The sequence below is a fragment of the Clupea harengus genome, chromosome 14 (genome assembly GCF_900700415.2).
Source record: "Clupea harengus chromosome 14, Ch_v2.0.2, whole genome shotgun sequence".
Classification (NCBI taxonomy): domain Eukaryota; kingdom Metazoa; phylum Chordata; class Actinopteri; order Clupeiformes; family Clupeidae; genus Clupea; species Clupea harengus.
The window spans coordinates 17,927,264-17,954,831 of record NC_045165.1 but is presented as its reverse complement, the minus strand read 5'-3'; the positions used below and the strand labels follow the sequence as shown (position 1 = coordinate 17,954,831).

At 44.4% G+C, this 27,568-nt stretch overlaps 1 protein-coding gene across 2 annotated transcripts; it reads left to right on the top strand.

The window, feature by feature from the left end:
- Positions 1-1,897: 1,897 nt before the first annotated feature.
- Positions 1,898-24,468, top strand: gabrg1 (gamma-aminobutyric acid type A receptor subunit gamma1). Of its 2 annotated transcripts, XM_031580303.2 has the most exons (9): positions 1,898-2,544; positions 14,845-15,005; positions 15,435-15,502; positions 16,302-16,522; positions 17,182-17,264; positions 18,145-18,282; positions 18,395-18,547; positions 18,753-18,952; positions 19,255-24,468. In XM_031580303.2, exons 1-9 carry the CDS (start codon positions 2,474-2,476, stop codon positions 19,531-19,533), a joined length of 1,374 nt encoding a protein of 457 aa, XP_031436163.1. In that variant the 5' UTR covers positions 1,898-2,473; the 3' UTR covers positions 19,534-24,468. The 2 variants fall into 2 exon arrangements, with proteins under 2 accessions (XP_031436163.1, XP_031436164.1); XM_031580304.1 differs by lacking the exon at positions 14,845-15,005 and having other exon boundaries at positions 2,434-2,544.
- The last annotated feature ends 3,100 nt before the right edge of the window (positions 24,469-27,568 follow it).

Sequence of the window (27,568 nt, the reverse complement as noted above, 5' to 3'; positions counted from 1 at the left end):
GCTTAAGTTAAAAGTTTTCTTTTAGTTTCCCTACCAATTATAATGGAATTTGAGATGTTTGTTCACTTACTCTCAAGAAAGTGTTGACCTTGGCGAAGAAGGCTAGTCAAAAAAAAAATCAATGTTGCTAAGCTGAAAAGGGTGCAGGATAGTCAGCCATATCCAATACTTTTTTTTAAAGTGCCATTTGGAGTATAAAATTTGATTGCCTAGACAGTTTGAGTTTATTTTTATGCTGGCCTGTGTTTGCTGATTATGAAAGGTTGTTTCATCAATCAGCAATGCTGTCCTTTTTGTTTAAAGCAGTGGTTCCCAAATGTTTCATGGTGGTGCAGAGATTGAGACACTCATATAGCCTATTTACCTGTTTGTAATAAAAAAAAAAACAGATGCCCATCAGCTGTTGCACAGCGTTTCTTAAACATTGTTTCTACATTTGAGCAGCTAACATTTAGTTTCATCAATCGGTTAAACAAAAAACAGATGTCCATTAGCTGTTACATCGTTTTTTCTCTTTAACATTTTCCTCTTTAACATTGTTTCTAAATTTGAACAGTTACACATTTTCAATTTAATTTCATCAATCAGTTAAACTTACAGTAAATATTTGATCAGTTTAACATTATTTATTTTATTTCACAAGAGCTCTTGTATAAAGCAGATCAAATCAGGCCAGATCAAATACGGTTTTATGATTGGCTATGTATTGTTCTATTCTTTGGATCGATTCATGTTAGACTTATATCCATTTTATATATAATTAAATAAGATTAGATAGTAGGAGTATTATCATGCTTATTGTAATTTGACCAGTTGTCAATTTCCGCCCTCAATCCACACCTCCCTTGCTGTAACTCCACACCCCCACCCCCTGCCCTCCCCATACTTTGGGAACTACTCATTCAAAGGCATATGATTATATACTTTTCTCCAGCTAAACAGTTTGTTTAATATAAACCTTTTCTTCACATTGTCTGTATGTTAGTCCATTTTTTTTTCCATATCTAATTGTCAGTATTGGTACAGTCAGTCAGTGGTCTTCACAATCAACATCACTTGTCTCAAATAAAAACACAGGCATGATACACTCCATCTATGATGTTCAATGTATTCATGAACATGCTGATTGAAAAAATAATGAAAATAGTGGCATAGTGAAGGCAAAACCCTAAAAACAACAAGAAATTACATGTGTGTATGTGCAAGTTTGTCTGTGTGTCTGTTTGTGTGTGTGTTTGTGCGTGTGTGTGTGTGTGTGTGTGTGTGTGTGTGTTTGTGTGTGTCTGTGTGTCTGTCTGTGTGTGTGTAAAAGGGAGATGTTACTTTTGTATGAAAGGAAGATTAAAAGGTTTGGCTTGGATTATCCGGAGGAGGCACAGCACAGCACCTTTTAGCACCTTACCAAACAGCTGAACATCTGCCTGCCCACCACCAAAAAGCCTGGAATATTCCCTGTGGAGACTGTAATGACAGTTGACTTTTTAATGTTATTTCTGTGGGAAAGTGAATGTGTGGCAGAGCAGCTTTTCAAGGTCAGTAAGGATTCGAACACATAAACACACACACACAGCCCTGCTATGAACAGACTTTCCCTAATTTTCTTCTATACTCCTCTCTCTCTCTCTATCTCTCTCTCTCTCTCTCTCTCTCTCTCTCTCACACACACACACACACACAGAAAGAGAGAGAGAGAGAGAGTAATGAGGAAATGCTTCTTGAGCATTGTGGAATTATGATTTAAAAGTGGATCCCAAATATGTTGTTCTAATGGCAGCTTGTAATAGGATATACTGGCAATTGGATTGGCCTCTCTGTCTTGGGTATTTGCCACTCTCTCATTAATAGCATCAAGAGTCAAGGTTGTTCACAAAGTCAAGTCTCTTTATTTTCTTCATCATGATCGTCATTCACACCACCACTCTAAGCCCTAACTTTTATTTTGTGACATACTGTAGTGACATTATTTCTTTCTTGCTCCACTAAGATCAGCTTTTTTTTCTCCACGGGCGATCCTTTTCGCAGTTCCCCATAGATCCACTTCGATTCGGTCAGCAAAATGCCAGACAGACGGTGTGCAACAACAGCGCCGCAATCAGCGAAATCCAGCTCAAGCGCGCGCACACGCGCACACACATACACACAGAGAGACACACACCTTACGCAGTCTCAGAGTACCATATAGCCACATAGTAGCGGTCCACTCTCTCTCTCTCCCTCTTCCTCGTCCTCAACGCATATCTCATTGGAGCACAGCGCTATAGGATAATACACGCGCTCCCTCGATAGCAACACTATTGGAAGCACCGTCTTTTACGATATTTTCCTGCTGTCTCCCTAATCTATGACGCGACCAGTTTGAAATTCAGAATACAGATTCAGTTTTAAAATTTAAAGTAAGGCTCCATTTTTTTACCACCACAAATATTTAAAATAGAGGGGAGAACCGCGGGATTCCGGCGCATTTTCATTCGCCATGGCTTTACTGCAGCGGGAGAGGAGGAGAGCCCCGTTCGTTTCTCTGTTGCTCGCCTTTCTCGGAGTCTGGTAAGTTTGTGTCCGGGCCGGCAGAACGTAGACATTCAAACGGTGGTCCCGGACCGGAACCGTCACGAACGGGACAGGGCAGCGCATGAACTAGCAGCTGGGGTATCTTGACATTCTGATTACAGTGACAACGAAGCCCCCTATTGTTGCTTTGTGTGTGCGCGCGTGTGTGTGTGTTCAAACGGTGGGTGGGTTAGGGGAGTGAGCAAATGTCTCTTCATATAAACACTGTAATTATTTAACCGCATTGCCCACTTGAAATTGAGAAAACCCCTTTGCGCATGGTGTCTGACGCTGGCATATAGGGCACTTGGACAGCCATAGATGTCACTTTAGACAAACAACCTTCAGAGATTCATTTGTACGATTAACACAGAGATAACCATGTGTCAGTGAGTGTCTTAAACATCATTAGTAGACACATTTTCCTTATTTTAATGAGCACACCGGGTCATCACCTGTATTTGCATGAACATAGACACGCTGACATTCCTGTCGCACTCCGCTGTCTCCTTCTAAAAGCTTGTCAGCTCATTCATGCTCGCGGCAAACGTGCTATGGGTGCATTTCAGTAACGTGCCCGGTAGGTCTTGACTCACAAAGCGTAAATGTCCCGCGTGCTTGGTTGTCTCTGGGCTCTTTTACATGCGGCATATGGGGGCTGGCGCCACGACCTGTGTCTCCGTGGAGATACCCTGCCCACCACGGGAACCTTAAGTAGTATTACAAATAAACACCACAGCGAGTATTATTAATTTGTTTTCTGTTTAGAGGAATGACTCCACACAAAATTCCTTGCGCCTGTCCAAAGCATAATGAGAAGGCATAGCCTTCGACCCAAAATTGATGTGTACGCATGTCCATTTCTACGGTCAGTCAGGATTCCATTGGGTTGGGGTCAATAATCATCACTCAGTGTCACCTTGTCTGGGTTGTGTTGTGTCAAATTCCTATACCAGCTTGTGGTTTCACCAGCTGGCAGTGCCCATTCATTTTTTTCCTCAGGAGAAACTACAGAGCAGGAAGGAAATGGAAGCAAATCCCTCCATTATGATAAATTCTCCTCCCCTGAGACCCCTTTCTGGTACTCATATTGCTGCTGTAGTCATTAGTCATTTCCCCCACATAGTTGTGTGTGTAGGGTGGGGTGGGGTGGGGGGACTCCTTACGTGGATAAGGAAGGAGGAGGGGGGGACTACTTACGTGGATAAGGAAGTGTGCATGGTGGTGTGCATCTCTCTCTCTCTCTTTCTTTCTCTCTTTCTCTTTCAGTACGTGTGTGTGTTTGGTTGCCCCAAAGCTGCCAGCTATAGATTACCGTTATCACTTGCCCTGCTGTTGTGAAGAACAAAGCCACTTAAGACCAGGACTGATTAACCGCTGTCTCCATTGTGGCATACTTCAGCCTTCTCTCCAGGGCAAATGTAGGCCTACGTACGTAGAAAGCTCAGCGTAAACAATGACTCGGTCAGTCTGCAGAAAGTGCAAGCTGTGCCTTTTCATTTTACGTTGAACGTACTTAACCTGCGGCTGATCGCGTAATCATCGCATATCACCGCCCTCTTACGTATATACGTAATATTACGGTATCGTTCAATCACGGGCACAATTGAATGCAATCATGGAACCGTCCACCGACATTAAAATTAATCAAAAGTTTAGCGAACAAGAAATAGATATACATGCTAATAAGATGTCATCAAACACAGGGAAGTAATTCTACACCACTCAAATAAATGTAGTAGTATAGTATGTAGTATAATACATTTAGTGGTGTCGCAGGCATCTACACTTAGGGAAGTGGATGACGTGAAAAAGCAAACAAAAGTAAAGGTTGCTTTAAACATGGTGCAAATGAGTAAAACTGGTGCTCAGAATACTGATTCCATTGTTTCTGGCAGTTTCTCCTATTTACGCATCTAAGTCAGAAGAGTGCAACTTCTCGTTCTGTGCTCCTGTGCCAGAAAAAAGGTGGTTCTAGCCATGTGTTGTCTGTTTGTACATACCATGCCATGTTTTAGACTCACATCAGACAAAATTGTGCCTAAAACTGGCACTAGTGTTAGTACATCTGCCCAAGTACGGCATCGTCAGCATAGTTTCTTGATATGGTACACTGTATACACTATATCATGAGGCACAGTGAGGATGTCTTACCATCCCAAAATTAGCTCACCATAGAATCACAGTCAGCATTCTTTCATAGAGTATGGCACAATTGTGTGTATAAATAGTAGACAGATAGCACACTGCTGTATGATAGCTTTAAGTTCCCTTTGCACTGTGAGCAAACCTTACTATGATACAGAACCCACACCCTTAACTTAGGAAACATCATCACATCACATCACATCGTATGCATGGGTGGTTGTTTACCTGGAAGTTGTGGTTATCAGCATCTGTTTCACTCAGCGAAGAATCCATGGTTGATGGGATGGCATTTGTAAAATGTTGCCTGCTCAGTTTTTGCACATTTATTTCATGTTTTTCAATTGTTATTACAATTTCAACTGTCAAGTAAACTTGAAATTCAAGTAAGTTCATGCAATAACGAGTAATGTTCTGCAGAATTATTATCAAATCATATTTTGTATAAATGTAAAATGTTACATTTAATTGTAAGAGTTTAATTTAAATGTAAATGTTCAATCTAAATGTAGAACTTAAAAAAAAATATTACAGCAAATACGATAATTGGCCACCCCCCAGTGTGTAATGCACGTTTTTTGCATGAAGAAGGGCGGTCTCAGCTAGGCAGTTGCCTCAAAATGGCAAGTCTAGGTGAAGTAGCTCAGGTGATTGAAAGAGCACTTCTAGCTCTTGCAGCAGGTATCATGTGCCGTTTTTGCTACAATTGGCTAGCTAATGCCTGAGACATGTTAGTAGTTAGCATAGTTAAGAAAAGGGGTGGGTGTCTTGATCATAATATGGGTCAAAAGTGAAACAAGTCTTCTATCAGCAGGGTTTTCAGTTATCTTTCGCTATGTCACTACCATATTAGATAACATTTTACATATATTTTTTCAATTAAATCAACTACAGGATGGCTTTTCTCTGTATATTTTGGCTTGACAGGCAATAACTAGTCATATACACCAAACAATGAATTTTGCCATGAGGATGCACAGGTGAGCTTTCTTAGAGTTCCTTGTTCAAACATGACATTCTGTCACTCAGGTACAGTCTGCAATTCTAAACCAATACACTTTATGTCAAATTCAGTGAATGGCTCCTCACGATCCTCTAGCTGTCTGTTCTGTGTGTGTATGCTCAAAGAACTCTGGTGTTCGTTCACAGTCCTAGTTCTGTAAATAGGAAACAAACACAATGGCTTGGACCGAGCTATAAACAATTCCAACCAATTGACACATTGCTTGGCGGGAATTTGATTGGCTGTTGAGTTTAAAAATCAACAACCTTTTTCTAGGTCCAAATTGGGCAGCACAGATAGCCAGTGACATATCTGGCAAGAAACAAGGAGAATTTAGTTGAATGCTGTTTGGCAGGGAGGTAAGGCACAGTGCAAATAGCCCCCTAAGCTGTAACACCAACTGAGCCAGGGGCCACGCCATTATGGAGGGACACACTGAGCCAAATGTGCTCCTGGGTGGTTGGCAAGTCCCTGGGGAACACGTAGGGTGAGAAGCTCAGCCAAGGCTCACAGAGCTCAGTGTCCTCCCCTCACCTTTACCTGCTCATACTCCCAATGTTAGCGCAGTGGCCTGTGGAGCTGGGGAGGTAATAGCTCAATCTCGATGGGTCGGCATAGCAGGGGTTTTTCCTTCCAGCCGAGCGGGAAGGTGATGCTGATTTCACTGTAACTCAATCAAGGAGAGCGGTGGCCTTCACATGACTGATAGCCTCAGGTGTGCCTCTGTCACGCCTTTGGAGATTTGATTGCAGGCCCTTGCTGTGGAACCACAGAGAGAGAGGTGAAGAAGTGAAAGGGAGAGTGAGGGAGTGGGTGTGAAGGAAAAACAACATATTTATAAAATAGTTTTTCTCTTGAAGGAGACAACAGGAAATGAAACATTTCAGCCCAGATTTAAAGCTCAGCTTGATTCCTCAATTCATTCTTTTGTCCCTTGTTTGTTTCCTCCTCACAACACATCCCTGCATCTGTAGCCCCGTAGCAAAACTAGGCTGCTGCCACTCTCCCTCTGACTGTAACGTTCTCAGGTACAGACACAACCGGAACCCAAAAGCACGACAGACACAGAAAATAGTTTTGCGTTTGTTTACTTGGTTACAATACAACAGAGTCAAACCCTGGTCATCAGCCCAGTGTCTCAGTAATCCTACAGGGAAGCAGGCAGAGTTATCCTGGGAACAGGCAGGCAGAGTTGAAACCGGGAGATCCGTCCGTTCAGCAAACCATCCGACAAGGAGCAGGCAGGGTATTCCGTAAACGATGGACAGGCAGGCAGGGTCAAAACCGGGAGATCCGTCCGTACAGCAAACCATCCGACAAGGAGCAGGCAGAGTATCCGTAATCGGTGGACAGACAGGCAGGGTCAAAACCAGGAGATCAGATAATACAGCAGACAAGTCAGACGAGGGGCAGGCAGAGAAAACGGAATCCGAGGTACAGTCCAGGGTCTAAGTACAGGGTAATCAGGTTTATGGTTAACAGACAAATCGCGGGAAAGCTTGGCAAAACACACAAGACAATCTGGCAAAGAACAGATGATAGCGGGCAGGTATAAATACACAGCACCTAATGCGGAGATGAGCTGCAGGTGCAGAGATGGGCGGAGATTAACAGGTGATAGAGATGAGGAGATTGCCGAGCATGTGGGCGTAGCCGGATCTGTAATGACAGGAGAAGATAACACATGCACACAACCCAGATGAAAACAAACTAGAATTCAGGGGAATTCGTGACAGAACCCCCCCCTCTAGGGACGGCTCCTGAAGTACCACCCGGTTGTTCCGGATGAGACCGATGGAAGTCCCTTATGAGGGGTGGATCCAGAATCCAGCGACTGGGAACCCATGCGCGTTCCTCAGGTCCATAACCCTCCCAGTCCACCAGATATTGTATTCCCCTACCACGTCGCCGGGACTTGAGGAGGCGATGAACCGTGTAGGCGGGTGCTCCGTCTATGAGTCGGGGGGGTGTTGGGGCTCTGGAGGGGGGTTGAAGCAGACTTTCATTAACAGGTTTAACCTTGGAAACATGAAAAGTGGGGTGAACTCTCATAGATCTTGGCAGACGGAGGCGAACTGCTGCAGGGTTGATGACTCTAGAGATGGGGAAAGGACCCACGTAACGGGGAGCCAACTTCTTGGACTCCACTCTGAGCGGAAGATCCCGTGTGGATAACCATACCCGCTGCCCCGGGGTGTAACGGGGTGCAGGGATACGACGACGATTGGCAGACCGTTGGTAGCGGTCGGAGGAGCGCAGAAGAGTAGAGCGGGCCTGCTTCCAAGTGCGTCGACACCGCTGGACAAACGCCTGGACCGAGGGGACGCTGGCCTCACGCTCCTGCTCAGGGAAGAGTGGTGGTTGGTAACCCCGTGAGCATTGGAAGGGAGAGAGACCAGTAGCCGAACTGGGAAGGGTGTTATGGGCGTACTCGATCCACAGGAGTTGCTTCGACCAAGAAGACGGATTGCGGGAGGCGAGACATCGTAGAGCTGTCTCCATCTCCTGGTTCATACGCTCCGCCTGACCATTGGATTGGGGATGAAACCCAGATGACAGGCTGACCGTGGCCCCCAACAAACTGCAAAACTCTGACCAGAAATGAGAGGTGAACTGTGGCCCCCGGTCGGAGACCACAACACTGGGAAGGCCGTGCAACCGGAAAACATGGTGCAACATAACCTCAGCAGTTTCCTTGGCCGAGGGTAATTTGGGTAATGCGATAAGTTGTGCTGTCTTAGAAAAACGATCAATGACTGTGAGTATGACTGTGTTACCGTCAGAGGGTGGTAGACCGGTGACGAAATCCAGAGAGATGTGAGACCAGGGACGACGAGGAACTGGCAGAGGATGAAGTAGACCTGAAGGCACTTGGTGAGTGCTCTTATGTTGAGAGCAAATCTGGCAGGCAGCGACGAATTCCTTGGTGTCCCTCTCCATAGTAGCCCACCAGAAGCGTTGCTGCAGTAGTGCTAGAGTGCGTCTCACCCCAGGATGACAAGCCAGGCGGGAAGAGTGACCCCACTGGAGAAACTGAGAGCGAAGATTATCAGGGACAAACAGGCGGTTATTCGGACAAGCACTGGGAGCAGGGTGTTTGGCGTTGGAGCGTTTTACCCTGTCCTCCACTTCCCAGGTAACCGCACCAATCACACATGCCGCAGGAAGGATACCTTCGGGGTGGGAGGGAGAGGCTTCTGGCTGGAACTGACGTAAAAGAGCATCGGGCTTGCCGTTCTTAGATCCTGGTCTGTAGGAAAGTGAAAATGAAAAGCGGTTAAAGAAAAGAGCCCATCTAGCTTGACGAGCGTTAAGCCGTTTGGCCGACCTGATATATTCTAAGTTTTTGTGATCGGTCCAGACCACAAATGGCACCTCCGCCCCTTCCAACCAGTGTCTCCACTCCTCCAAAGCCAGCTTCACAGCCAACAGCTCCCGGTTACCAACGTCATAATTCCTCTCTGCTGGAGACAGTTTCCGGGAGAAAAAGGCACACGGGTGAACCTTCTGATCCTCAGCCGACCGCTGAGAAAGTATTCCCCCTACACCGGTGTCTGAAGCATCCACCTCCACAATGAACTGGCGAGAGGGATCCGGAAAGATCAGAATAGGAGCAGAGGTGAAACATGACTTTAACTCACAAAAAGCCTTCTCAGCCGTGGAGGACCACCGGTAGGGCACACTCTGGGAGGTGAGTGCAGTGAGGGGAGCTGCCCCTGAACTATAGTTCCGGATGAACCTTCTATAAAAATTAGAAAATCCCAGAAAGCGCTGCAGCTCCTTCCGTGTGGAAGGGGAAGGCCAGTCAGTAACTGCCTTGGTCTTCGCCGGATCCATCCGGATATTACCGGCATTGACTATAAAGCCCAGGAAGGCTATTTCCGTGGTGTGGAAGTCACACTTCTCTGCTTTGACAAAAAGCTGGTTCTCTAAGAGCCTCTGGAGAACCTGACGTACGTGCACCACATGCTCCTGTTCAGATCGGGAAAAAATCAGAATGTCATCCAGATACACAAACACGCATATATTCAGCAGGTCCCGGAGAACATCATTGACCAATCCCTGGAATACTGCAGGTGCATTGGTAAGACCAAAAGGCATGACTAAATACTCATAGTGGCCGCTAGGAGTGTTAAACGCTGTCTTCCATTCATCCCCCTTCCTGATTCTTACCAGATGGTAAGCGTTACGAAGGTCGAGTTTGGAAAAAATGGTTGCCCCTTGTAACAGTGGGAGAGGATACCTGTTCTTTACCGTAATGTCATTGAGTCCTCTGTAATCGATACACGGTCGTAAGCTCTTGTCCTTCTTCTCCACGAAGAAAAATCCTGCCCCGCTGGGGATGATGATGGCCGAATAAGTCCTGCCGCCAAGGAGTCGTTGATATACTTCTCCATGGTCCTGGTCTCTGGAGCAGAAAGGGAGAAGAGTCTGCCTCTAGGAGGAGACGAAGCCGGGAGAAGGTCAATGGCACAGTCATATGGGCGGTGCGGCGGTAAAGAGGTGGCACGAGCCTTGTTAAAGACCTCCTTAATGTCCATATATTCCTTAGGCACCCCGGAAAGATCTGGAAACTCAGAAACAGTGGGTGAAAAAGCAGGTGACAGAGCCGATCTTAGACAGACAGCATGACAATGGGTACTCCACTGCATGATGGTACCTGATGCCCAATCAATGTGAGGATTGTGCCAAGGATATCCTAAGATAACAGGTTGATGAGGTGCATGAATTAAATAAAAAGAGAGTGTTTCATGATGATTACCCGACATGTTCATCTGCAGAGGAGAAGTTTGGTGTGTAACCCTGCAGAGGAGACGACCATCCAGGGCAGTGGCGTGTATGGGTGTTCCCAACAGCTCCCGACCTACACCCAGCTGGGAGGCAAGAGTCATGTCCAACAGATTGGCATCAGCACCAGAGTCAATAAGAACAGCAACAGTGTTCTTCTTCCCCGCACAGCATAACTGTGCCTGAATCAGAGGTCGAGAGGGCATTTCCAAAGTCATGGTTCGACTCACCAGCGCCCTCTGGATGACTGGTGAGCCCCGTCTCTTTAACGGACACGATGAAACATAATGGCCGCTCTGGCCGCAGTACATACAGCTATCTTCCTTTAGACGACGCTGTCGTTCAGTCCCTGACAGCCGGGCACGGAAGGAAGGAAGGAACGGAACGGAACGCCAGTGTTGGTTTCAGCATTAAACAACAGAGGATGAGGTGACTGGCTGTGTGGCCGTTGTGAAAGCGAGAACGTGTCCCTGTCCTTCCTCCGTTCTCGTAGACGATCGTCAACCCGACTGGAGAGAGCGACAAGTTCATCCAGATCCACAGGAAGATCTTTGGCTGCCAATCCGTCCTTGATGCGGTCTGCTAAACCGTTGTAGAATGCATCCAAAAGTGAACTATTGTTCCAATCACTCTCTGCTGCCATGGTGCGAAATTTAATAGAATATTCCGAAACCGATCCTCCGTCCTGTGTCAGCTTGAACAAGCCCCTTGCCTGTTCCCTTCCTGGCGTCACATGATCAAAAACTTTTTTGAGTTCAGCGGAAAACAACACAACTGAAGTGCAGGAGAAAGCTCTCTTCTCCCACTCAGCAGTTCCCCAATCTCTTGCCTTACCCGTGAGCAGCGAGATGATGTACGCAACCCGGGACTTCTCTGTGGGAAAGGCGGAAGGCTGGAGGTCGAAGGCAAGTTCACACTGGACGAGGAATGCCCGACAAGAGTGAGGAGCACCGGAGTAACGCTCTGGAGGAGGCAGGCTTGCATCAGAAAGATTCCGAGGCGCGGAGCTGGCGTGTGATGCATGACCCACTCCTGGATCTGACAGCCTCCGAAGCTGTCCCTGAACGGCGGTCATGCCCCTAGTGTGGCCATCCGACATCTCCTGCAAGGCCCCCCTTATGGAGGTAAGTTGTTCGCCATGTTGTTGTACAGCATTCGCCTGGGCTCTCAGCTCCTCTCTAAGCGCTTCTTTGTCGGCTGGGTTCATTTTGGCCAGATTGTACTGTAACGTTCTCAGGTACAGACACAACCGGAACCCAAAAGCACGACAGACACAGAAAATAGTTTTGCGTTTGTTTACTTGGTTACAATACAACAGAGTCAAACCCTGGTCATCAGCCCAGTGTCTCAGTAATCCTACAGGGAAGCAGGCAGAGTTATCCTGGGAACAGGCAGGCAGAGTCGAAACCGGGAGATCCGTCCGTTCAGCAAACCATCCGACAAGGAGCAGGCAGGGTATTCCGTAAACGATGGACAGGCAGGCAGGGTCAAAACCGGGAGATCCGTCCGTACAGCAAACCATCCGACAAGGAGCAGGCAGAGTATCCGTAATCGGTGGACAGACAGGCAGGGTCAAAACCGGGAGATCAGATAATACAGCAGACAAGTCAGACGAGGGGCAGGCAGAGAAAACGGAATCCGAGGTACAGTCCAGGGTCTAAGTACAGGGTAATCAGGTTTATGGTTAACAGACAAATCGCGGGAAAGCTTGGCAAAACACACAAGACAATCTGGCAAAGAACAGATGATAGCGGGCAGGTATAAATACACAGCACCTAATGCGGAGATGAGCTGCAGGTGCAGAGATGGGCGGAGATTAACAGGTGATAGAGATGAGGAGATTGCCGAGCATGTGGGCGTAGCCGGATCTGTAATGACAGGAGATGATAACACATGCACACAACCCAGATGAAAACAAACTAGAATTCAGGGGAATTCGTGACACTGTCTTTTGAAGCAGGTGCCTTAACTGGAAATGCTGACCTGGACACTGAAGATGCCTCTCGCTTGGCATCTGTTGCGTTACTTTAGAGTGTCATTTGTTATCATAATGAGTCTGGACTCACCAGTACCCAGTGGGAAGACATTTAGCATGGCAGATGTCATGCAAACGCTCTATTTAGATGATGTGTGCCCTGGTGGTGCCCAGAGCACGGAGCCCTTGGAAGGGCGTGCCAGAGATGCAGGACACAACATTGACTATGCCTCTGCAGGCACTAAGATCAGATTCAAGATGACATGATTATGAAATACTGACTTGACCGTGAGCGTCCCTGCAGTTCACTGTTCGAACATGACGTTCTATCGCTTAAAGGCACAGTCTGCGATTCTAATCCAATACACTTTATGTCACAATTCGGTGAATTGCTACTCACGATCCTCCAGCTGTGTGTGCTTCCTGTGCACAGTCCAGGCTCTGTAAATGTGAAACAGACTCAATGGCTTAGACTGACACATTGCTTGGCTGGAAACTGACTGGCTGTTGAGACAAAAAAATCCACAACCTTTTGCCAGAATCGTGTACTCTGCCTGGGTGGTAAATCTAGGTAGTCGATGCACACACCCAGGCTGCTAGTCAAAGAGTGCTGGGTGACATGTGTTTCTACACAGAGGTTTTTTACCTTAAATTCCCATCACAGCCCGCCACAGGCATTTAATCACTTAATATAGATTGTGGTCTTTCAGAAGTGACAACAGTTGAGTTTTATTTAAATCTTCTGTGCTAAAAGTAAAGCCCTGGCTCTGTAAAGCGTTCCACTTGGCACAGAGAGTGAGATACTAAAGGGAATTAGCCTCTGTAAGAAATCATAGCAAGACTGCATGGCAGCTGAGAGAGAGAAAGAGACAGAGAGAGAGTGAGAGTTGTATTTCTGCAGAGATGCTGGGAATTGTGTGTCTGTGGATGTTCGATGTGTGTGTGGGGACAGTGGAAGTGTTTGTGTGTCAAGTACTCAAAGGGAAAATAAACAATCCCTATGACAGAGTTCAATAAAAGGGACGTCTGCAAAAAGTGTAAGCGCTCAGGGCCGTGTCAGCTTTTCTCCCCTGAATAAGCACTTTTTAAAACAGAAAAGAAATTACAGCTGCAAAGCACACATGGTCTGTTTGTGTTTCCGTTTCTGGTATGAAGGTCTATCTATCTAACTATCTATCTATCTATCTATCTATCTATCTATCTTTCTTTCTTTCTTTCTTTCTTTCCAAACCTATAGAATATATAATGTCAAATACATAAGTGTTTGAACATCTCTTCTGTGTGTGCTCTTCTAGTTCGTATGTCTGTGTGTGTGTTTGTGTGGTTGTGTGTCTTTGTGTGTGTGGTGTGGTGTGGTGTGAGTGTGTTCATCTAACCTTCATTCACTTTCCCTTCATTTCAGTGCAAAACAGCTGGATTAATTATCATGAGGTCCGCTGCTTGCTTTCCTCATCCCTTGTTCATTCCCCTCTCCCCCCGTCCTTGCTCTTCTTCTCGCTCTGCTCCTCTCCTTCTCTCCTCTCTCAGTTTGGCTTAATGGATCCCCATGCCATCCCTCTATCATGGATGCTCCGGTACTTCATCACTTTCTCTCTCTCTCTCTCTCTCTCTCTGTCTTTTGGCTCAGTACATTTTTTTGCGTTCACTTTGATTTTTATCTCTTTTAACGCTATACAGCAGTGGTACCACACTTCTGGTAGCTGTGATTGTGATTCTCTCTCTCTCTCCCCCTCCCCCTGCCCCTCCTCCCTGACTCCCTCCTCATCCCTCTCCCTTCCATCTCTCCTCCCGCTGACTCACTTCTGTCCTCCTCCCTCCTCTGAAAACTGCCAGCCCGTCCCTGTACCAGCACCTTCATACTCTCCGTCCTCCTCTATTAGTTTCTCTCCCTCCCCCTCTCTCTCTCACCTCTCATGCGAGCACTCCTCTTTCTCTCATCCTTTCTTTTTTTTTCAGCACCTCTTTATGTCCTACCACCTTCACTTCCTCACCATTTCCCCACTCCTCTCCTCCACTCCATCCCCCCTGCCTGTTTCTCTCCTCCGCTCATTATCCCTTTCTCCCTCTCTCTCACACGCCCCTCTTTCCTGAATACTGCCCCCTCTTCAGATCTGATTTATTGCTCCGACAGTTGGTTACAGTGTTGCCAAAGCAATTATGTAGTCACAATGACAGGAGGGACAATGTTTTCTCCAAACGTATCAAGATGTTATTATGCAAACAAATGGCAGTGAAAATACTTACTATGAAAGGAACAATGGCAAAAAAGGTCTAATCTAAAAACCAGTTTGACGTTAGCATAGACTGACATCTCTCACCCCGCACCCCCTCTCACCTATCCCCTGTGCTTTTCTCTCTTTCTCCCCCACACCTTGCTGTCAAAAAGCTTGGCGTTCACCCCTAATAAGGCCGAAGAGGAGGATTATGAGGACGTTCCCATAAATAAAACCTGGGTTTTATCACCTAAGGTCGTCGAGAGCGATGTCACCTCCATCCTAAATAAATTACTGCTGGGCTACGACAACAAACTGCGCCCGGATATCGGAGGCAAGTCACCCCATCAGCCATTGCCACCATTTTGGATCAAAGCCCATCTCCATAAAGAGTACAGATTTTTATCCAGCTATTCATTTAGGAGGCAACTAGGCTGAGTGCAGGGCAGTAATAGTGAGAAAAACCCACTCATGCCTCATAAAGATATGGGTACCGTGAGTGTGCACCTTTATTACCCTTTACTGTGTCTTTAATTGCTTGTTATGCCTAAATGCTAATGATCTATTAATTTTGTGTTTTAATATTATGTTATATTATTAATGTATCCATTTTACTTTGTTGGATTATGTGCTAAAATGAATTATGCATGAATAATTAATTGATCATTTTTCTCTGCATGTATCCATTTTCGTATTTGCAATGTGTTTCTGTATGTCTCTCCCAAAATCTGCAAATAATTTGTGTCTAATTGGTGCATTTCAGATAAACCCACAGTGATTGAAACTGCCGTGTATGTGAACAGCATCGGGCCTGTGGACCCCATTAACATGGTGAGCACAGAAATGGTGTGTCTCTCAGTGTGTGTGTGTGTGTGTGTGTGTGGCAGCCCCTTCCCCAGCTCAACACACATGTGAGATGAAGGCCCTCACAGGCAAAGACACATCTCGGTGTTGATTTTCCCAGGGAATGTAATCTAATTCAATATTTATCAGGGCTCCTCTCATTTCATCCCAGTTCTTCTGTTTCTGGCGTGAGATTACACTCCGCTCTGCTCCGCTGCGACTTCTGCTTTGACACGCTCCGAGATTTTGTTGCTCTGGAGTTCGCCGGCTCACTGGCACCGACTGTGACCTTCATAACACATTTTAGAAATTGCTGAACACTATGGCCTGCTGATTAAAGAGCACGAGGTGGAGGGGGTGGGGGGGTGGAAGACATCTCTAAGAGCTCTTTCCTCCTTATCGCCGCCGCCAGAGGACATTACTCTCGGGAAGCGGCAGCAGTGGTGGGAATGTGTCCATTCGTAGTCGTCGTGTAAGAGATATGGAAGCACGCTGGAGTGGCGGAATGACAACCTGCTGAGGTCAGGGCTGCTGCTGTCACCGGGGGGCGAGAATTACGATGTCAGTGTCCCTCAGCCGGTGTGAGACAAACGCAATAAAAAAAAATGCTTAGTTATGCTTGTGATGCTTACATCACGTGGTGAGTGTGTGTTTGTGTGAATGTCTGTGTGTAAATGTGGTTGTGTAGATGTACAGAGCAAGGGAAAAAGAGTGAGTGTTTGTAGAATTGATTTACCTGGTAATTAATGTCCTCCTTATGTGCGATGTGCCTCTTTATTTTTACCAGGAGTACACCATCGACATCTTCTTCGCTCAGACGTGGTACGACAGCCGTCTGAAGTTCAACAGCACCATGAAGCTGCTGATGCTCAACAGCAACATGGTGGGCAAGATCTGGATCCCTGACACCTTCTTCCGCAACTCCCGCAAGTCCGACGCCCACTGGATCACAACGCCCAATCGCCTGCTCCGACTCTGGAGCAATGGGCGGGTGATGTACACGCTAAGGTAAGATGCTCGTTTCCTGCCTCGGGTGCTGTTTGTCCGTAACGGCACTCGCTATTTGGATTTTCTCAATTGTTTTTGTTTTGCTGAAGATCAATCTTTTGTGTTTTCCTTATGAGTTGTTTTTTGTCCCTTTCGAGCACCTGTATTCTACAGTAGCATGTATGGCACTACCTGCACAGCACACATCTATCCTGTCGAGACCAGACTTTTTTGTTTGGTGATTTATTTCTTGAAGGACAAGTATGTGAGATTTTCAGTCAGACATTAATCAAAGAAGGTAAATATCTGTGAGAGAACTCACAGCACTCTGTCAATGAAACTCTCATGGACACTGAACCACTGAAGAAAGAGTCAGTGATTAATTTAGTTTAGACGAACACATCGACCTTGATTTATGGCAGTCTGTAGCAAATAAGAAGCATTTTACTGTGACAGATGCAAAACCACACCAAATCAATGCTTCACATGACTGGAACAAGACCATTTCCTTGTCCAATTCAAGGTTATGAAGTTATTTTGCGCATGTTTAAATATTTTCTTACCATTAGCATTTTTTTTTTTTTGTAAATCAAGGCAACAGTAGTGTGCTAATCCACACCAAATAAACACATTTGTTTGTCTTTTCTTTTTCTACTTTGCACTTTACTTTCATTTGTCAGGTTGACTATTAATGCGGAATGCTACCTAAAGCTGCATAACTTTCCCATGGACGAACACTCCTGCCCTCTGGAGTTCTCCAGCTGTAGGTGGAACACTTTCACCAATCAGGCAACCACTCCCCACCACCCACCCCCTACCCCAGTAGACCAGCCCTCAATCACCTTAACCAGTCTTAACCAATCACCATGCATCGCTGACAATTGTTGACCAATCACAGCACGTTGCTCTTGGTGGCCAGCCCTGGCTGTGTCAGGCAGTTCACCACTTCCCATTTGTCATTGCCCGTGGTCAACTAATCACCTGCAAATAGCCTTTGACAGTGGATCAATACCCACGTTTCACCTCCGCTGGCCATCTGATCTGCTCCCTCCAGTTCAGCTGTCAGTGGTCATTCCCTTGTACCGTTGGAGAAGAATGACACTTCCCATCCCCCTGCCAGCAAATTCATCCTATTCTTCCTCTGTCCCTCTCTCTCTCTCTCTCTTCCTGTCTTCATCTGTGTTTCTTTTCATCCATTCTGTGCCCTTTGTGTTGTTGTTGTTATTGTTGTTGTTGTTGTCGTCGTTGTTATTTGTGGTTGTTTTCATCTGATCATGGGCAGAGTGTGTTGGCCAGGACATCCCATTTATATATGTGCCATCATACTTTTGTTGAAGAGTGTATGTATGTATGTGTGTGCGTGTGTGTGTGTGCGTGTGTGTGTATGTGTGTGTGTGTGTGTGTGTGTGTGTGGCGTGTGTGTGTGGCGTGTGTGTGTTTGTGTGTGTGTGTGTGTGTGGTGGAGAGCAACTGTAACTCTGTGTGAGATGGAGTTTCCTGGTAATTAATGTCTTTCTTGTGTTTTCTTGTGAACATGGCACTCTCCACTGTGTCTGCATTCGTCTGCATGGCGGTGCCACATTGTATACGTGGTGTGTGTGTGCGTGTGTGTGTGTGTGTGTGTATTCCTCCCCATCTTCCAGATGGCTACCCTAAGAATGAGATTATGTACCGCTGGCAGCGTCGGTCTGTGGAGGTAGCAGATCAGCGTTATTGGAGGCTCTACCAGTTTGCTTTTGTGGGACTGCGCAACTCCACCGACGTTGCACACACACAGTCAGGTTTGTCAGACAGCTCTTCTTCCTCTTCAAATAAACCATCCAAAGCCTGCATGTAAAAGGATCACGTAAGGATGATGTGTGTCTGTGTGTCTGTGTGTGTGTCTTTCTTTAGGAGAGTATGTGATCATGACCATCTTTTTCGAGCTGAGCCGAAGGATGGGATATTTCACCATCCAGACCTACATTCCCTGCAGTATGATTGTAGTGCTCTCCTGGGTCTCCTTCTGGATCAACAAAGATGCTGTACCAGCAAGAACTTCACTTGGTATGACAAATGATGTATCTAAAGTAAAGTACCTGAAGTTAGAGCTATGTAGTAGATGCACATCTGACATAGAATTTGTGGCAGTATCTTCACAAATACAGATAATATTATTATATTATTCTGCCTTTTATGTGACATTGATATGAATACTTGTCCTGCTTCAAGAAACCACCACATTTTCACACGCGTTTATTGATTGGTTCAGGTATCACTACTGTGCTCACCATGACAACCCTAAGCACCATCTCCAGGAAGTCATTGCCAAAGGTGTCGTACGTGACAGCCATGGATCTCTTTGTATCCGTCTGCTTCATCTTCACCTTTGCCGCTCTGATGGAGTATGGGACCCTTCATTACTTCACCAGCAACCGGCAGAGCAAGAAAGCCAAACCTCAGCAGACACACGTGAGTGATCTCCACCCTGCTGTGCTAACAACACACCATAAGCTAACATCAAAGAGATAATGATGAACACATCGTTTTGAAATGCACAGATAATTACAGAGGGAAAAAAAAACAGTAACACTTGATTAGGCTAACATTTCTTCAGCTGCTGGCACATTGGTATTATGACAGCACCCATGCTGTGCAGGTTTGGACTGAGGAGTGGTTGCTGTTTACCATAACATTAATTAATGTACTAACTTACTGCAGCTTGTTTTTTTTTGTCTTGGCTGTTTTATAAATGCTTTGTAACTATGTTACAGAAATCCAGCATGGTGAACATCAGGCCAGGCACGTCCCTGCTACAGTTGAACAACATTGCCCCATATGACGACGACGACGATGATTACGCCTATGAGTGCCTGGATGGGAAAGACTGCACCAGTTTCTTCTGTTGCTTTGACGACTGTCGCTCAGGGGGGTGGCGAGAGAACAGGATGCATGTGCACGTCTCCAAAATCGACATCTATTCCAGAATATTCTTCCCCACCGCGTTCGGCCTCTTCAATCTTGTTTACTGGGTCGGGTACCTGTACTTATAAAGAAGTTGACTTCTTTAAGGAAACTGTAGCATAGAGTGTGAATGGGTGTGACAGAAACAAGGGGATATGTGATTTTATAAAGAAAGAAACATAAATGTTAAGTATAATTTCTAAATTGCCAACCCTCTATTCTTGGCTCTTGGCAACACAGACACACACAGAAGCGTGTTTAACTCTTTGTTGTTGTTTGTTCACATGGAATTAACTAGCAGGTAATAGCTGTTAATTAAATCAAACCTGATGCAAGGAGTGGGGAAGTTCACCCAGTTCTGTGTGAGGATATGTGTGTGAGTGAGGGAAAGGTACAGTATAGTACACAGATTCACATGTGGCTGGGTTTATACTCTGTTGAGTATTATGTCGCTGCAATTAGCCATAAAAGCCTGAGGAAATGGCAAAACAGATAATTCGATTTTTCTAACGATAATTAAGTTGCAGTAAGGAAAAGGCACAAGATCCTTTGAGCTGAATTTTTTTTGACATTTTCACACTTTTACTTAAATATTTTGTATTTCTCTGAGACACATGTTTTGTGGATGAAACAGAGGAGTTTGACTATTCTGGAAAATGGTCAAGTATTATTTTAGTAATGGGTGCAATAATAGTAATAGTATTAAAAAAAAAAAGATTTTGGAACCTGAAGTAGAATTTATGATCGTCAGGTAATAGAGTTGTATGCCTTTCGTCACAGAGTATAAACCCACATTTAAGGTTACACTTTCTACAATTTTGTTTGTTACTTGATAGTTATTCAAGAATTTTGCTATACTGTTGACATGACTTCCAAATTGTCATTTGCAAGCTATGCACGAATGACAAACATGCTAATACAATGGCAATTACCACAAAGTATGTGTAATTACCATATAGCTACGCATTTATTACATAGTAATGTAAAGAAAGAGTAACCATAGACTGCTTCTACAAGGGATGTGAGCTATTTCTGAAGGAATTGCAAGAGTTGCACCTTGTACTGGAATATTCTAGTGAAGATACGAACTTTGAAATATGTACCATCATTTACAAGAGCAAAGTTTGGGAAACTAGATGTTGGAAAGAACCACATTATAATCTCTAGATTAGCTGAAATCCAGGATTTGTTGCCTGTAATGGAGCTTACATTCAGAAGGCAAGTGTTCGCCTGACTCCCCATAGGGTTTAATAGATTTAGAATCAGTTTATATGAGTTGGTTTTTAAAATGTTAGATTTATTCACTCAAAGATACTTAAAAAAAAAAGTATGTCGCTAGAACATTTACAGACGAATCGACACCGTTGTTGAATGCGTTTGTTTTCCCTCTTATCTTTATTTTTGTTGTGAGATTGGCCATCCTCAACGGTGGGCAGTTTCTTTGTTTTTGTTTTCTCCGTGCACCATCCACTCTCAAAAGCCCTTGATGGGGGACACGACCTCAGAGGCGGGGGTCGGTGGGCTAGCAGAAGGTTGTCCCCTGCGCATACTGAACAGAAGTGTGGAATAAACAGAAATGCGCTAGCGCTGTTAATCACAGGCAGGGATGTAATCTACCAAACCAAACAAGCAGCGCAGCAAAAGTGCTGGGCTCATCCGAATGCAGACAGCTGCGACATCGTTTCCCGGTCCAATCTCCTTTTGTACAAGACGAAATCCTGCAGTCACACCTGACGCTTTATTTATATTGCTTTTTTTTAAGTACTGGTGTGGACTATCTTGTAAACGCATTATGTGCTTTATTCAAAACGATCACAGAATCGCTCTTAAGCCATGCTGCATGGGCAGAACTAGGTAGTCCAGAGGAGCATTTGCGTAGTAAAAGGGTAGTTTATACCCGAATAGAGCAGAGTAGAGTAGAGTTGAAAACTAGAATAGTGTAGAGAACCAGCATTTAAAAATGTAAGCCATCAATGCTTTGAAATAATAAGCCTCACCTTACAGGGCCAAATACCTGCACAGAGCAACAAACACCAACTTGCCTACTTTGACTGCTTCCACTAAAAAAGATTATTATACGAGAGTATATATATAAGAGCTATAGTATATTCATGTGTAAATAAATAACAAGAACAATCTTCAGTGTAGAATAGAGCGCGTCTGCTGTGCATACACTTTCCGTAGCCTGTTTTGTTTCATATGCGTCTTCTTCCCAGGAAGTTCCTGGAGGTCGCCCTGTGCTGGCGAGGGAGAGCGCTCCTCTAATGATGTGATTCATTTCTCCTTAAAGCACACAGCTCCGAGGGTATTGAGGGTATGTGTGTGTGCGCACGTGTGTGTGTCTGTGTGTGCGCGTGTGTGTGTGTGTGTGTCCCTCCATGGGCCCTTTGGGAAATGTGTGTGCTAGCCTCCAGATGAGGAGATGTTGAGCTTCTGTGATGGCAGAAAGCAGCTCTGGGAGAGAGGGAGCGCTTGTGTGTGTATGTGTGTATGTGTGTGTGCATGTGTATTTGCGAAAAGGAAAGGATAGATGAAAACACAGAGATCATACAACATCACTGACAGTATGTGTCAGGATGTATGTGTGTACTTACATTTATTTGAGGGGGAGGTTTTGTATATGGCTAGGTCTTGAGGATCACCATATATATATATATATATATATATATATATATATATATGTGTGTGTGTGTGTGTGTGTGTGTGTGTATGTGAATGTATCTGAATGCAATGTACTTGTGTGGGCTCTCGCCAGCAGCAAGGGATACATTAGCCGGCGTAACGGCTCTTTGCCATGCCTGCCGACTCGCGTCCCTGATTAAGCTTTCATCTGGTTTGCGCGGTTAGTGGCGGGGAGGCGACGCTGAGCGTGACTCTCTGGGCCTCCCTGCCCCTCTCCACTCCTTCTCCATCTACTCTTCCACCTCCTCCTCCAACACACAGCAGCTGTTTTGCCTGCACTGATCACACAGAAATCAGACTGGAGCTCTGCTCTTCAAAAACCCTCTACCCCTGCACTGATTTGAAACGGTTTCTGGTGCAGGGAGCAGACATCACAACATCATTTCACCTCTGATTTCTTCGCTGGTGGCTGTTATTTGTTAGTTTAGCCGCACAGAGTCCACGCATGTACCTTTAGAGCACAAAACCAAATGGCTAAAAGTATTGTTTTAGCTTGTATGGGTTTAAAGTACACCCTTGGGAATCTTGAGTGTGTTCAAGGTGCTGTGGGAGCTTTTGAGATGAACAGATCCTTCTTCTTCATAAATAGGGCTTAAACGGGGAGACATCAAAGAGCCAACTTTTTTTGTCATAAGCGCGTTAGATGAATGAACGGATATACGACTTTTTATCACGCACTGTTTTCTTGCGATACTCAGACAGAGAAGAATCCCTTAGATGGGGAAATAAGTAATGCTCCTTTATCTCTCCCTCAAAGAGCCGTCCCGCGGCGAGGGTCTCGGACGTCTACGCTCACATTCTTGGGACGACATTAGCGCTTTTGGAAAGTACAATGAGGAGAGGCTTGATCTGAAACTGTTTGGCAACAGACGCGCACAGACTTGCAGTAGTTCTTTTGGTCTTTTGTTTACTTTCATGTAGCTGAAGCTTTTGAGCAGGTCTGGGATCACGTCAGGCGTTTATTCACACCTGCCCCAAATCCTGTCCCAGATGTAGACCTGAGACTTATTTGTCAAGATGGCAGTATACTTGAAATTGGGGATGCGTACACAAAGTGTGACAATTCGCTGTTGCATCGTCTCTGGTCAACTGAAAACACCCTAATTGAATTCCAATGGGTCAGATTCTTCATGTTGTCTCAAAAGATGTCATTGATGGAGTATTGCATGGCCTGCATTAAAAGCTTGCCTTTAGATCGCAGAATTTACCATTAGACAGAGTGATGTCTCAGATCTAGCAGGACTGGAGTCGTAATACACTGCTTTTTTGCAAAGCGTATACTAAGACCTTATTTTAGCTCTTTACTGTTAATGACCTGTTTTTCTGTTAATCTCGCTTTCTCTCTCTTTACATTCCATCCAGCTTGTCTCCATGTTGGTTCTGTGCTTCCCTCAAGTTCTTTTGTAAAATGTGTAACTGTACAGATTAATTCTATGTGCTGTAATCCCATTAAACAGGCTCTATATTTCTCATGTCACAGAGTATGTACACAAGTATATACTGCACACACACACACACACACACACACACAGACACACACACACACACACACACACACACACACAAATACATACTAACACAGCAAAAATGCTGACTTTGCTGAGTCGATGCTGCATTCCCAGAAGATGTTGTGCTATGGCCATTGTTAAAGGATAGAGAGACAATCATTTTCAACACTCTCTCTTAGTTGATCATAGTGTAACGATGGTTATAGCCTAATGATGCTTCTGGGAAATGCAGTTCTGGGTTGTATAGAGAACAGGGTCAAATATTGTACTTGACTAATGAGACATCCAAGTACAGGTATGGGATAATTAGCAGTATGTTTGTATGTAAAAGTATGCCCTATGGTTTCTTAACCATCTAGTTGGGTAAATTCTCTGCAGTTCTTGATTGGGTGGTATATTTTTTAAGAATCACTGCAATAAGCATCAAAACAGATCATTTTAATGTTTGTGTTTTGTCTGCAGTCTCATATATCTCTCAATATAAAACACAAGATAAAGTAGCTGCTGATTTATAATTGAAATATGTGTATTTGACCCTGGTCTGGTCAAGTCATGCATATTTGACGCTGTTCTGCTTCACTGAAAAGAATGCATGTTTGAATCTAGTCTTTTTTCGAACTGTCCTCTGGCTATGTTCTCTCTGAACCCTTTCTTACATCCTCAATGTAGTGTAGTGACCCTCCCCTCTCTCTCTCTCTCTCTATTCATCTCTCTCTGTCTCTCTCTCTCTGTCTCTCTCTCAGAGCCATATTGTCCTGCTCTTTCAGATGTTTCGTGTTCTGTACAAATGAACTCATAACACTGTGAGCCAATAAAACAGTGCCTGAAAAAAGAGTTATGTGTCTCCTGCTCTCTCTGTTCATCTTCACAGACTTCCTCCTCTGCTTCTCTATGAACATGGGCAGCCATGCACTGCAATATAACCTGGATGGAAAGAGCAGATTACAGGCTGGGGAAATATGAAGCACATACTGTTAAACGGATATCGACATGGACACTTGTACTGCATAGAAGCTAAATCAGAACATCAGATGTTGATCAGGAAACAAGTAAGCTGAGGTGTATATTTAGTGCAGCTTTATTAATATTAATTACACACTGGCGGTGTCCTGACACATGAGCAAAGCATTAAATGCAGTGCCCTGTATTACTTAATGGTTGGTAATTTGGAGGTCAATGGTTTTCTTCATGTTCACCTGTGCATTGAGCTATGATGTAAAGCATAATAGATGAAATAGTATAATCAAACCATAATCTTCACCATCCAACTGAAGAATGGCTTACGTCGTTCATGTTGAAGAATATTGGTGTTTTTCATATGATTTTTAAATAGTTGCAGCTCATGCGAATCCTTCCCCCACAAAAATATACATTAAGTAAACTGGCACCAAAAGCCTTTGCACATTGAAACGCCACATTTCCGCTAAACAGTGGAGCTCTTGCCATTTCCACAGAGAACCGTTCTGACTTTCACAGGCCATTCCTGTGTCAAACATTTTATGAAGGACATCTTGTCATATTAAACTAATTTTGTTTCAGAAATTCACAGATAGTTAAACCTACTCCTAGTCTAACCTTGGGTTCTGAAGAGGTTTTTTTTTTCATTATTTGAAGATTTTTTATTATTTGGACAAGTTGAGCTCTCCTAAAAACAGTGCGGGAACAGCCTCCATTTTGATTGCCTACTAAAATACATTTTAGACAGGATATTATATGATTACATCCCAAGTTTTAGACACCCTGAACGCCCATAACATTACACATGAGTACACACGCCACTCTTACTCTTCTCCACTCCCTTTTGTGGCAAAATAGAAACGAAAGATGAAAAACAAAACCAAAATACATTGCTGTTCAGCTACTCTGTCTCGCTTTCTCTCTCACTCTACCTCCCTCTTTCTTCCCCTCACTTTCTCTTGCTGTTCCTCCCTCCCTCTCTCTCACTCTCCTCCCTCGTTCACCGTGCCTCAGGGGAAAAGAGGAGAGAGGGTTGGGGACTGTTGGCTGTTAGGGAGGGATGAATTAAAGGAGATTGTCATTCCCTGTGTGGCTGGGAGACACACAGGTTTGTGAGAGGGTCGTAAAGGCTTCACTTTGTCATAGAGACAGATGGAGGTTAATGAGGCACATCTGGAGGCATGGAACACAGACACACGCACACACACACACGCAAATCTATCGCACACAAATACAAAAAGGAAAATATACACATGTACAAATTGTATATCCATGTGCACACATGCCTACGCACTTTCAAAGCTATGCAGGTATGTGTAACCGACCTTTTTTTGTAGACAGAACACATTCTTTGCTATGAAAAACTTTTATAATAAAACTATGTAACGCCCTTTCTCCACGAAAAACACAAGCGGGTTAGCATTGTGCGCACAAAATACTGAGAGCACATTCTTTCTTACTCAGAGGACAAAAAGGGATGATTCATGTGATCTAAATTCACTGTTGTGCCTTTCATTTTGTGGACAAAATAAATGTGAATCACAAATGTGATTCTGTCCACGTAATGGATATCCTACTTTTGTGGCACAAAGTACACAATGGCCAACACTAAGATCTTTAACTTTTGTAAACTTTTTAATACTGAAGCCTACGAAAGTTTAAACTGCCTTTGCTTTTGTGTACAGAATGTATTCTATAACCTGCTGATTCATTAAATGTATCGAACCAAAGGCCTATCGAACACTTCATACCTTCAGTAATATAACCTATGGAGATAAGTCATTCTGTACTTCAGCAGAGTACACGACCTTCTACAAAAGTTCAAGCAGCCTTTGCTATCGTGGACAGAATGCATTCTGTAATGTCTACAAATTTTCGAGCAGCCTTTGCTTTTGTGAACTCCTTCTGCAACTTGCTGAGTCCGTTTTGTGCGCCTCATGCTTTCAGTAATATAGCACTGTTCTGTAGACAAAATTAACATTCAATGGTATGGAATGATCATAGTGTCAACCAATGTATATTCTGTGCCACAAAAATATAAATGTATAAATGTTTAGAATATCATTTACGTGGACAGAATTACTTTTGCCTATGAAATAACATTATATTGTCCCCAAAATCCGAAGCGTGCCAAAAGCACAACAGTTAATTCTGTGCACAAAGGAACATACTCTCCTCAGTATTTCATAGACACACTGCTGAGACATTAGTGTTTTTGTACATATACTTATATATGGGTCTTCACACACAACATTTACCTGCCATGTCTCCATAGCAACAGTCAAACTACCAATACTATTTATTTTCATCCTTTTACCAATCCATTCTCTATCTACCTCCATACCTTCACCCTCTCACAGTTAGTGTTGGTGATCTGGTAATTGGCATTATCCAGTCAGCTTCCCAGGTTATCCTTCCCAGGTGTCCACACTTCCAGTGTAATTAAACCAGTCTGAAAAGAATTTACAACCACTTGTGCATGTTGTGTGCAGGCTGAATTCACAAACATATGCTGCTCTGTCGGCATGCGGAGCTGAGTTATAAATCAAAGAAACTCAGGCTCAGTAAGCTCTCAGTGACCACTGGAGGCATTGCAATGGCTGATCACAAAAGGCTATGCAGTAGGCCCATGTGACGACAAGTTCATTGATTAATTGATACATCAAAGTCCTTATGCCAGCGGACATTTCCCATGCATACCTCAATTTTTCATTCAACCTAATATTCATACCACAGAGTCAATATCCATTCATCAATCTCTTTGTCTCCAAATAACCATCCATCCATCCATATATCCATCCATCTGTTCCTACGCCAGACCAACCGTACATCCTTTTATCCATCCCACTAAATTTCCCTCAGGAGGTTTATTCACACCCACAATTGCCTGTTTGCCAAAAGTTTGTGTGTGTGTGTGTGTGTGTGTGTGTGTGTGTGTGTGTGTGTACTTAAGATTATGAAATGTAAATAATGGCGT

Excerpts from the sequence above, each read along its gene's own strand:
- gabrg1 (XM_031580303.2), top strand. The coding sequence starts at position 2,474 with ATGGCTTTACTGCAGCGGGAGAGGAGGAGAGCCCCGTTCGTTTCTCTG. Across the intron at positions 15,503-16,301 it reads CTGTGGACCCCATTAACATG|GAGTACACCATCGACATCTT; the intron begins GTGAGCACAGAA and ends TATTTTTACCAG. Across the intron at positions 18,283-18,394 it reads CGTTGCACACACACAGTCAG|GAGAGTATGTGATCATGACC; the intron begins GTTTGTCAGACA and ends GTCTTTCTTTAG.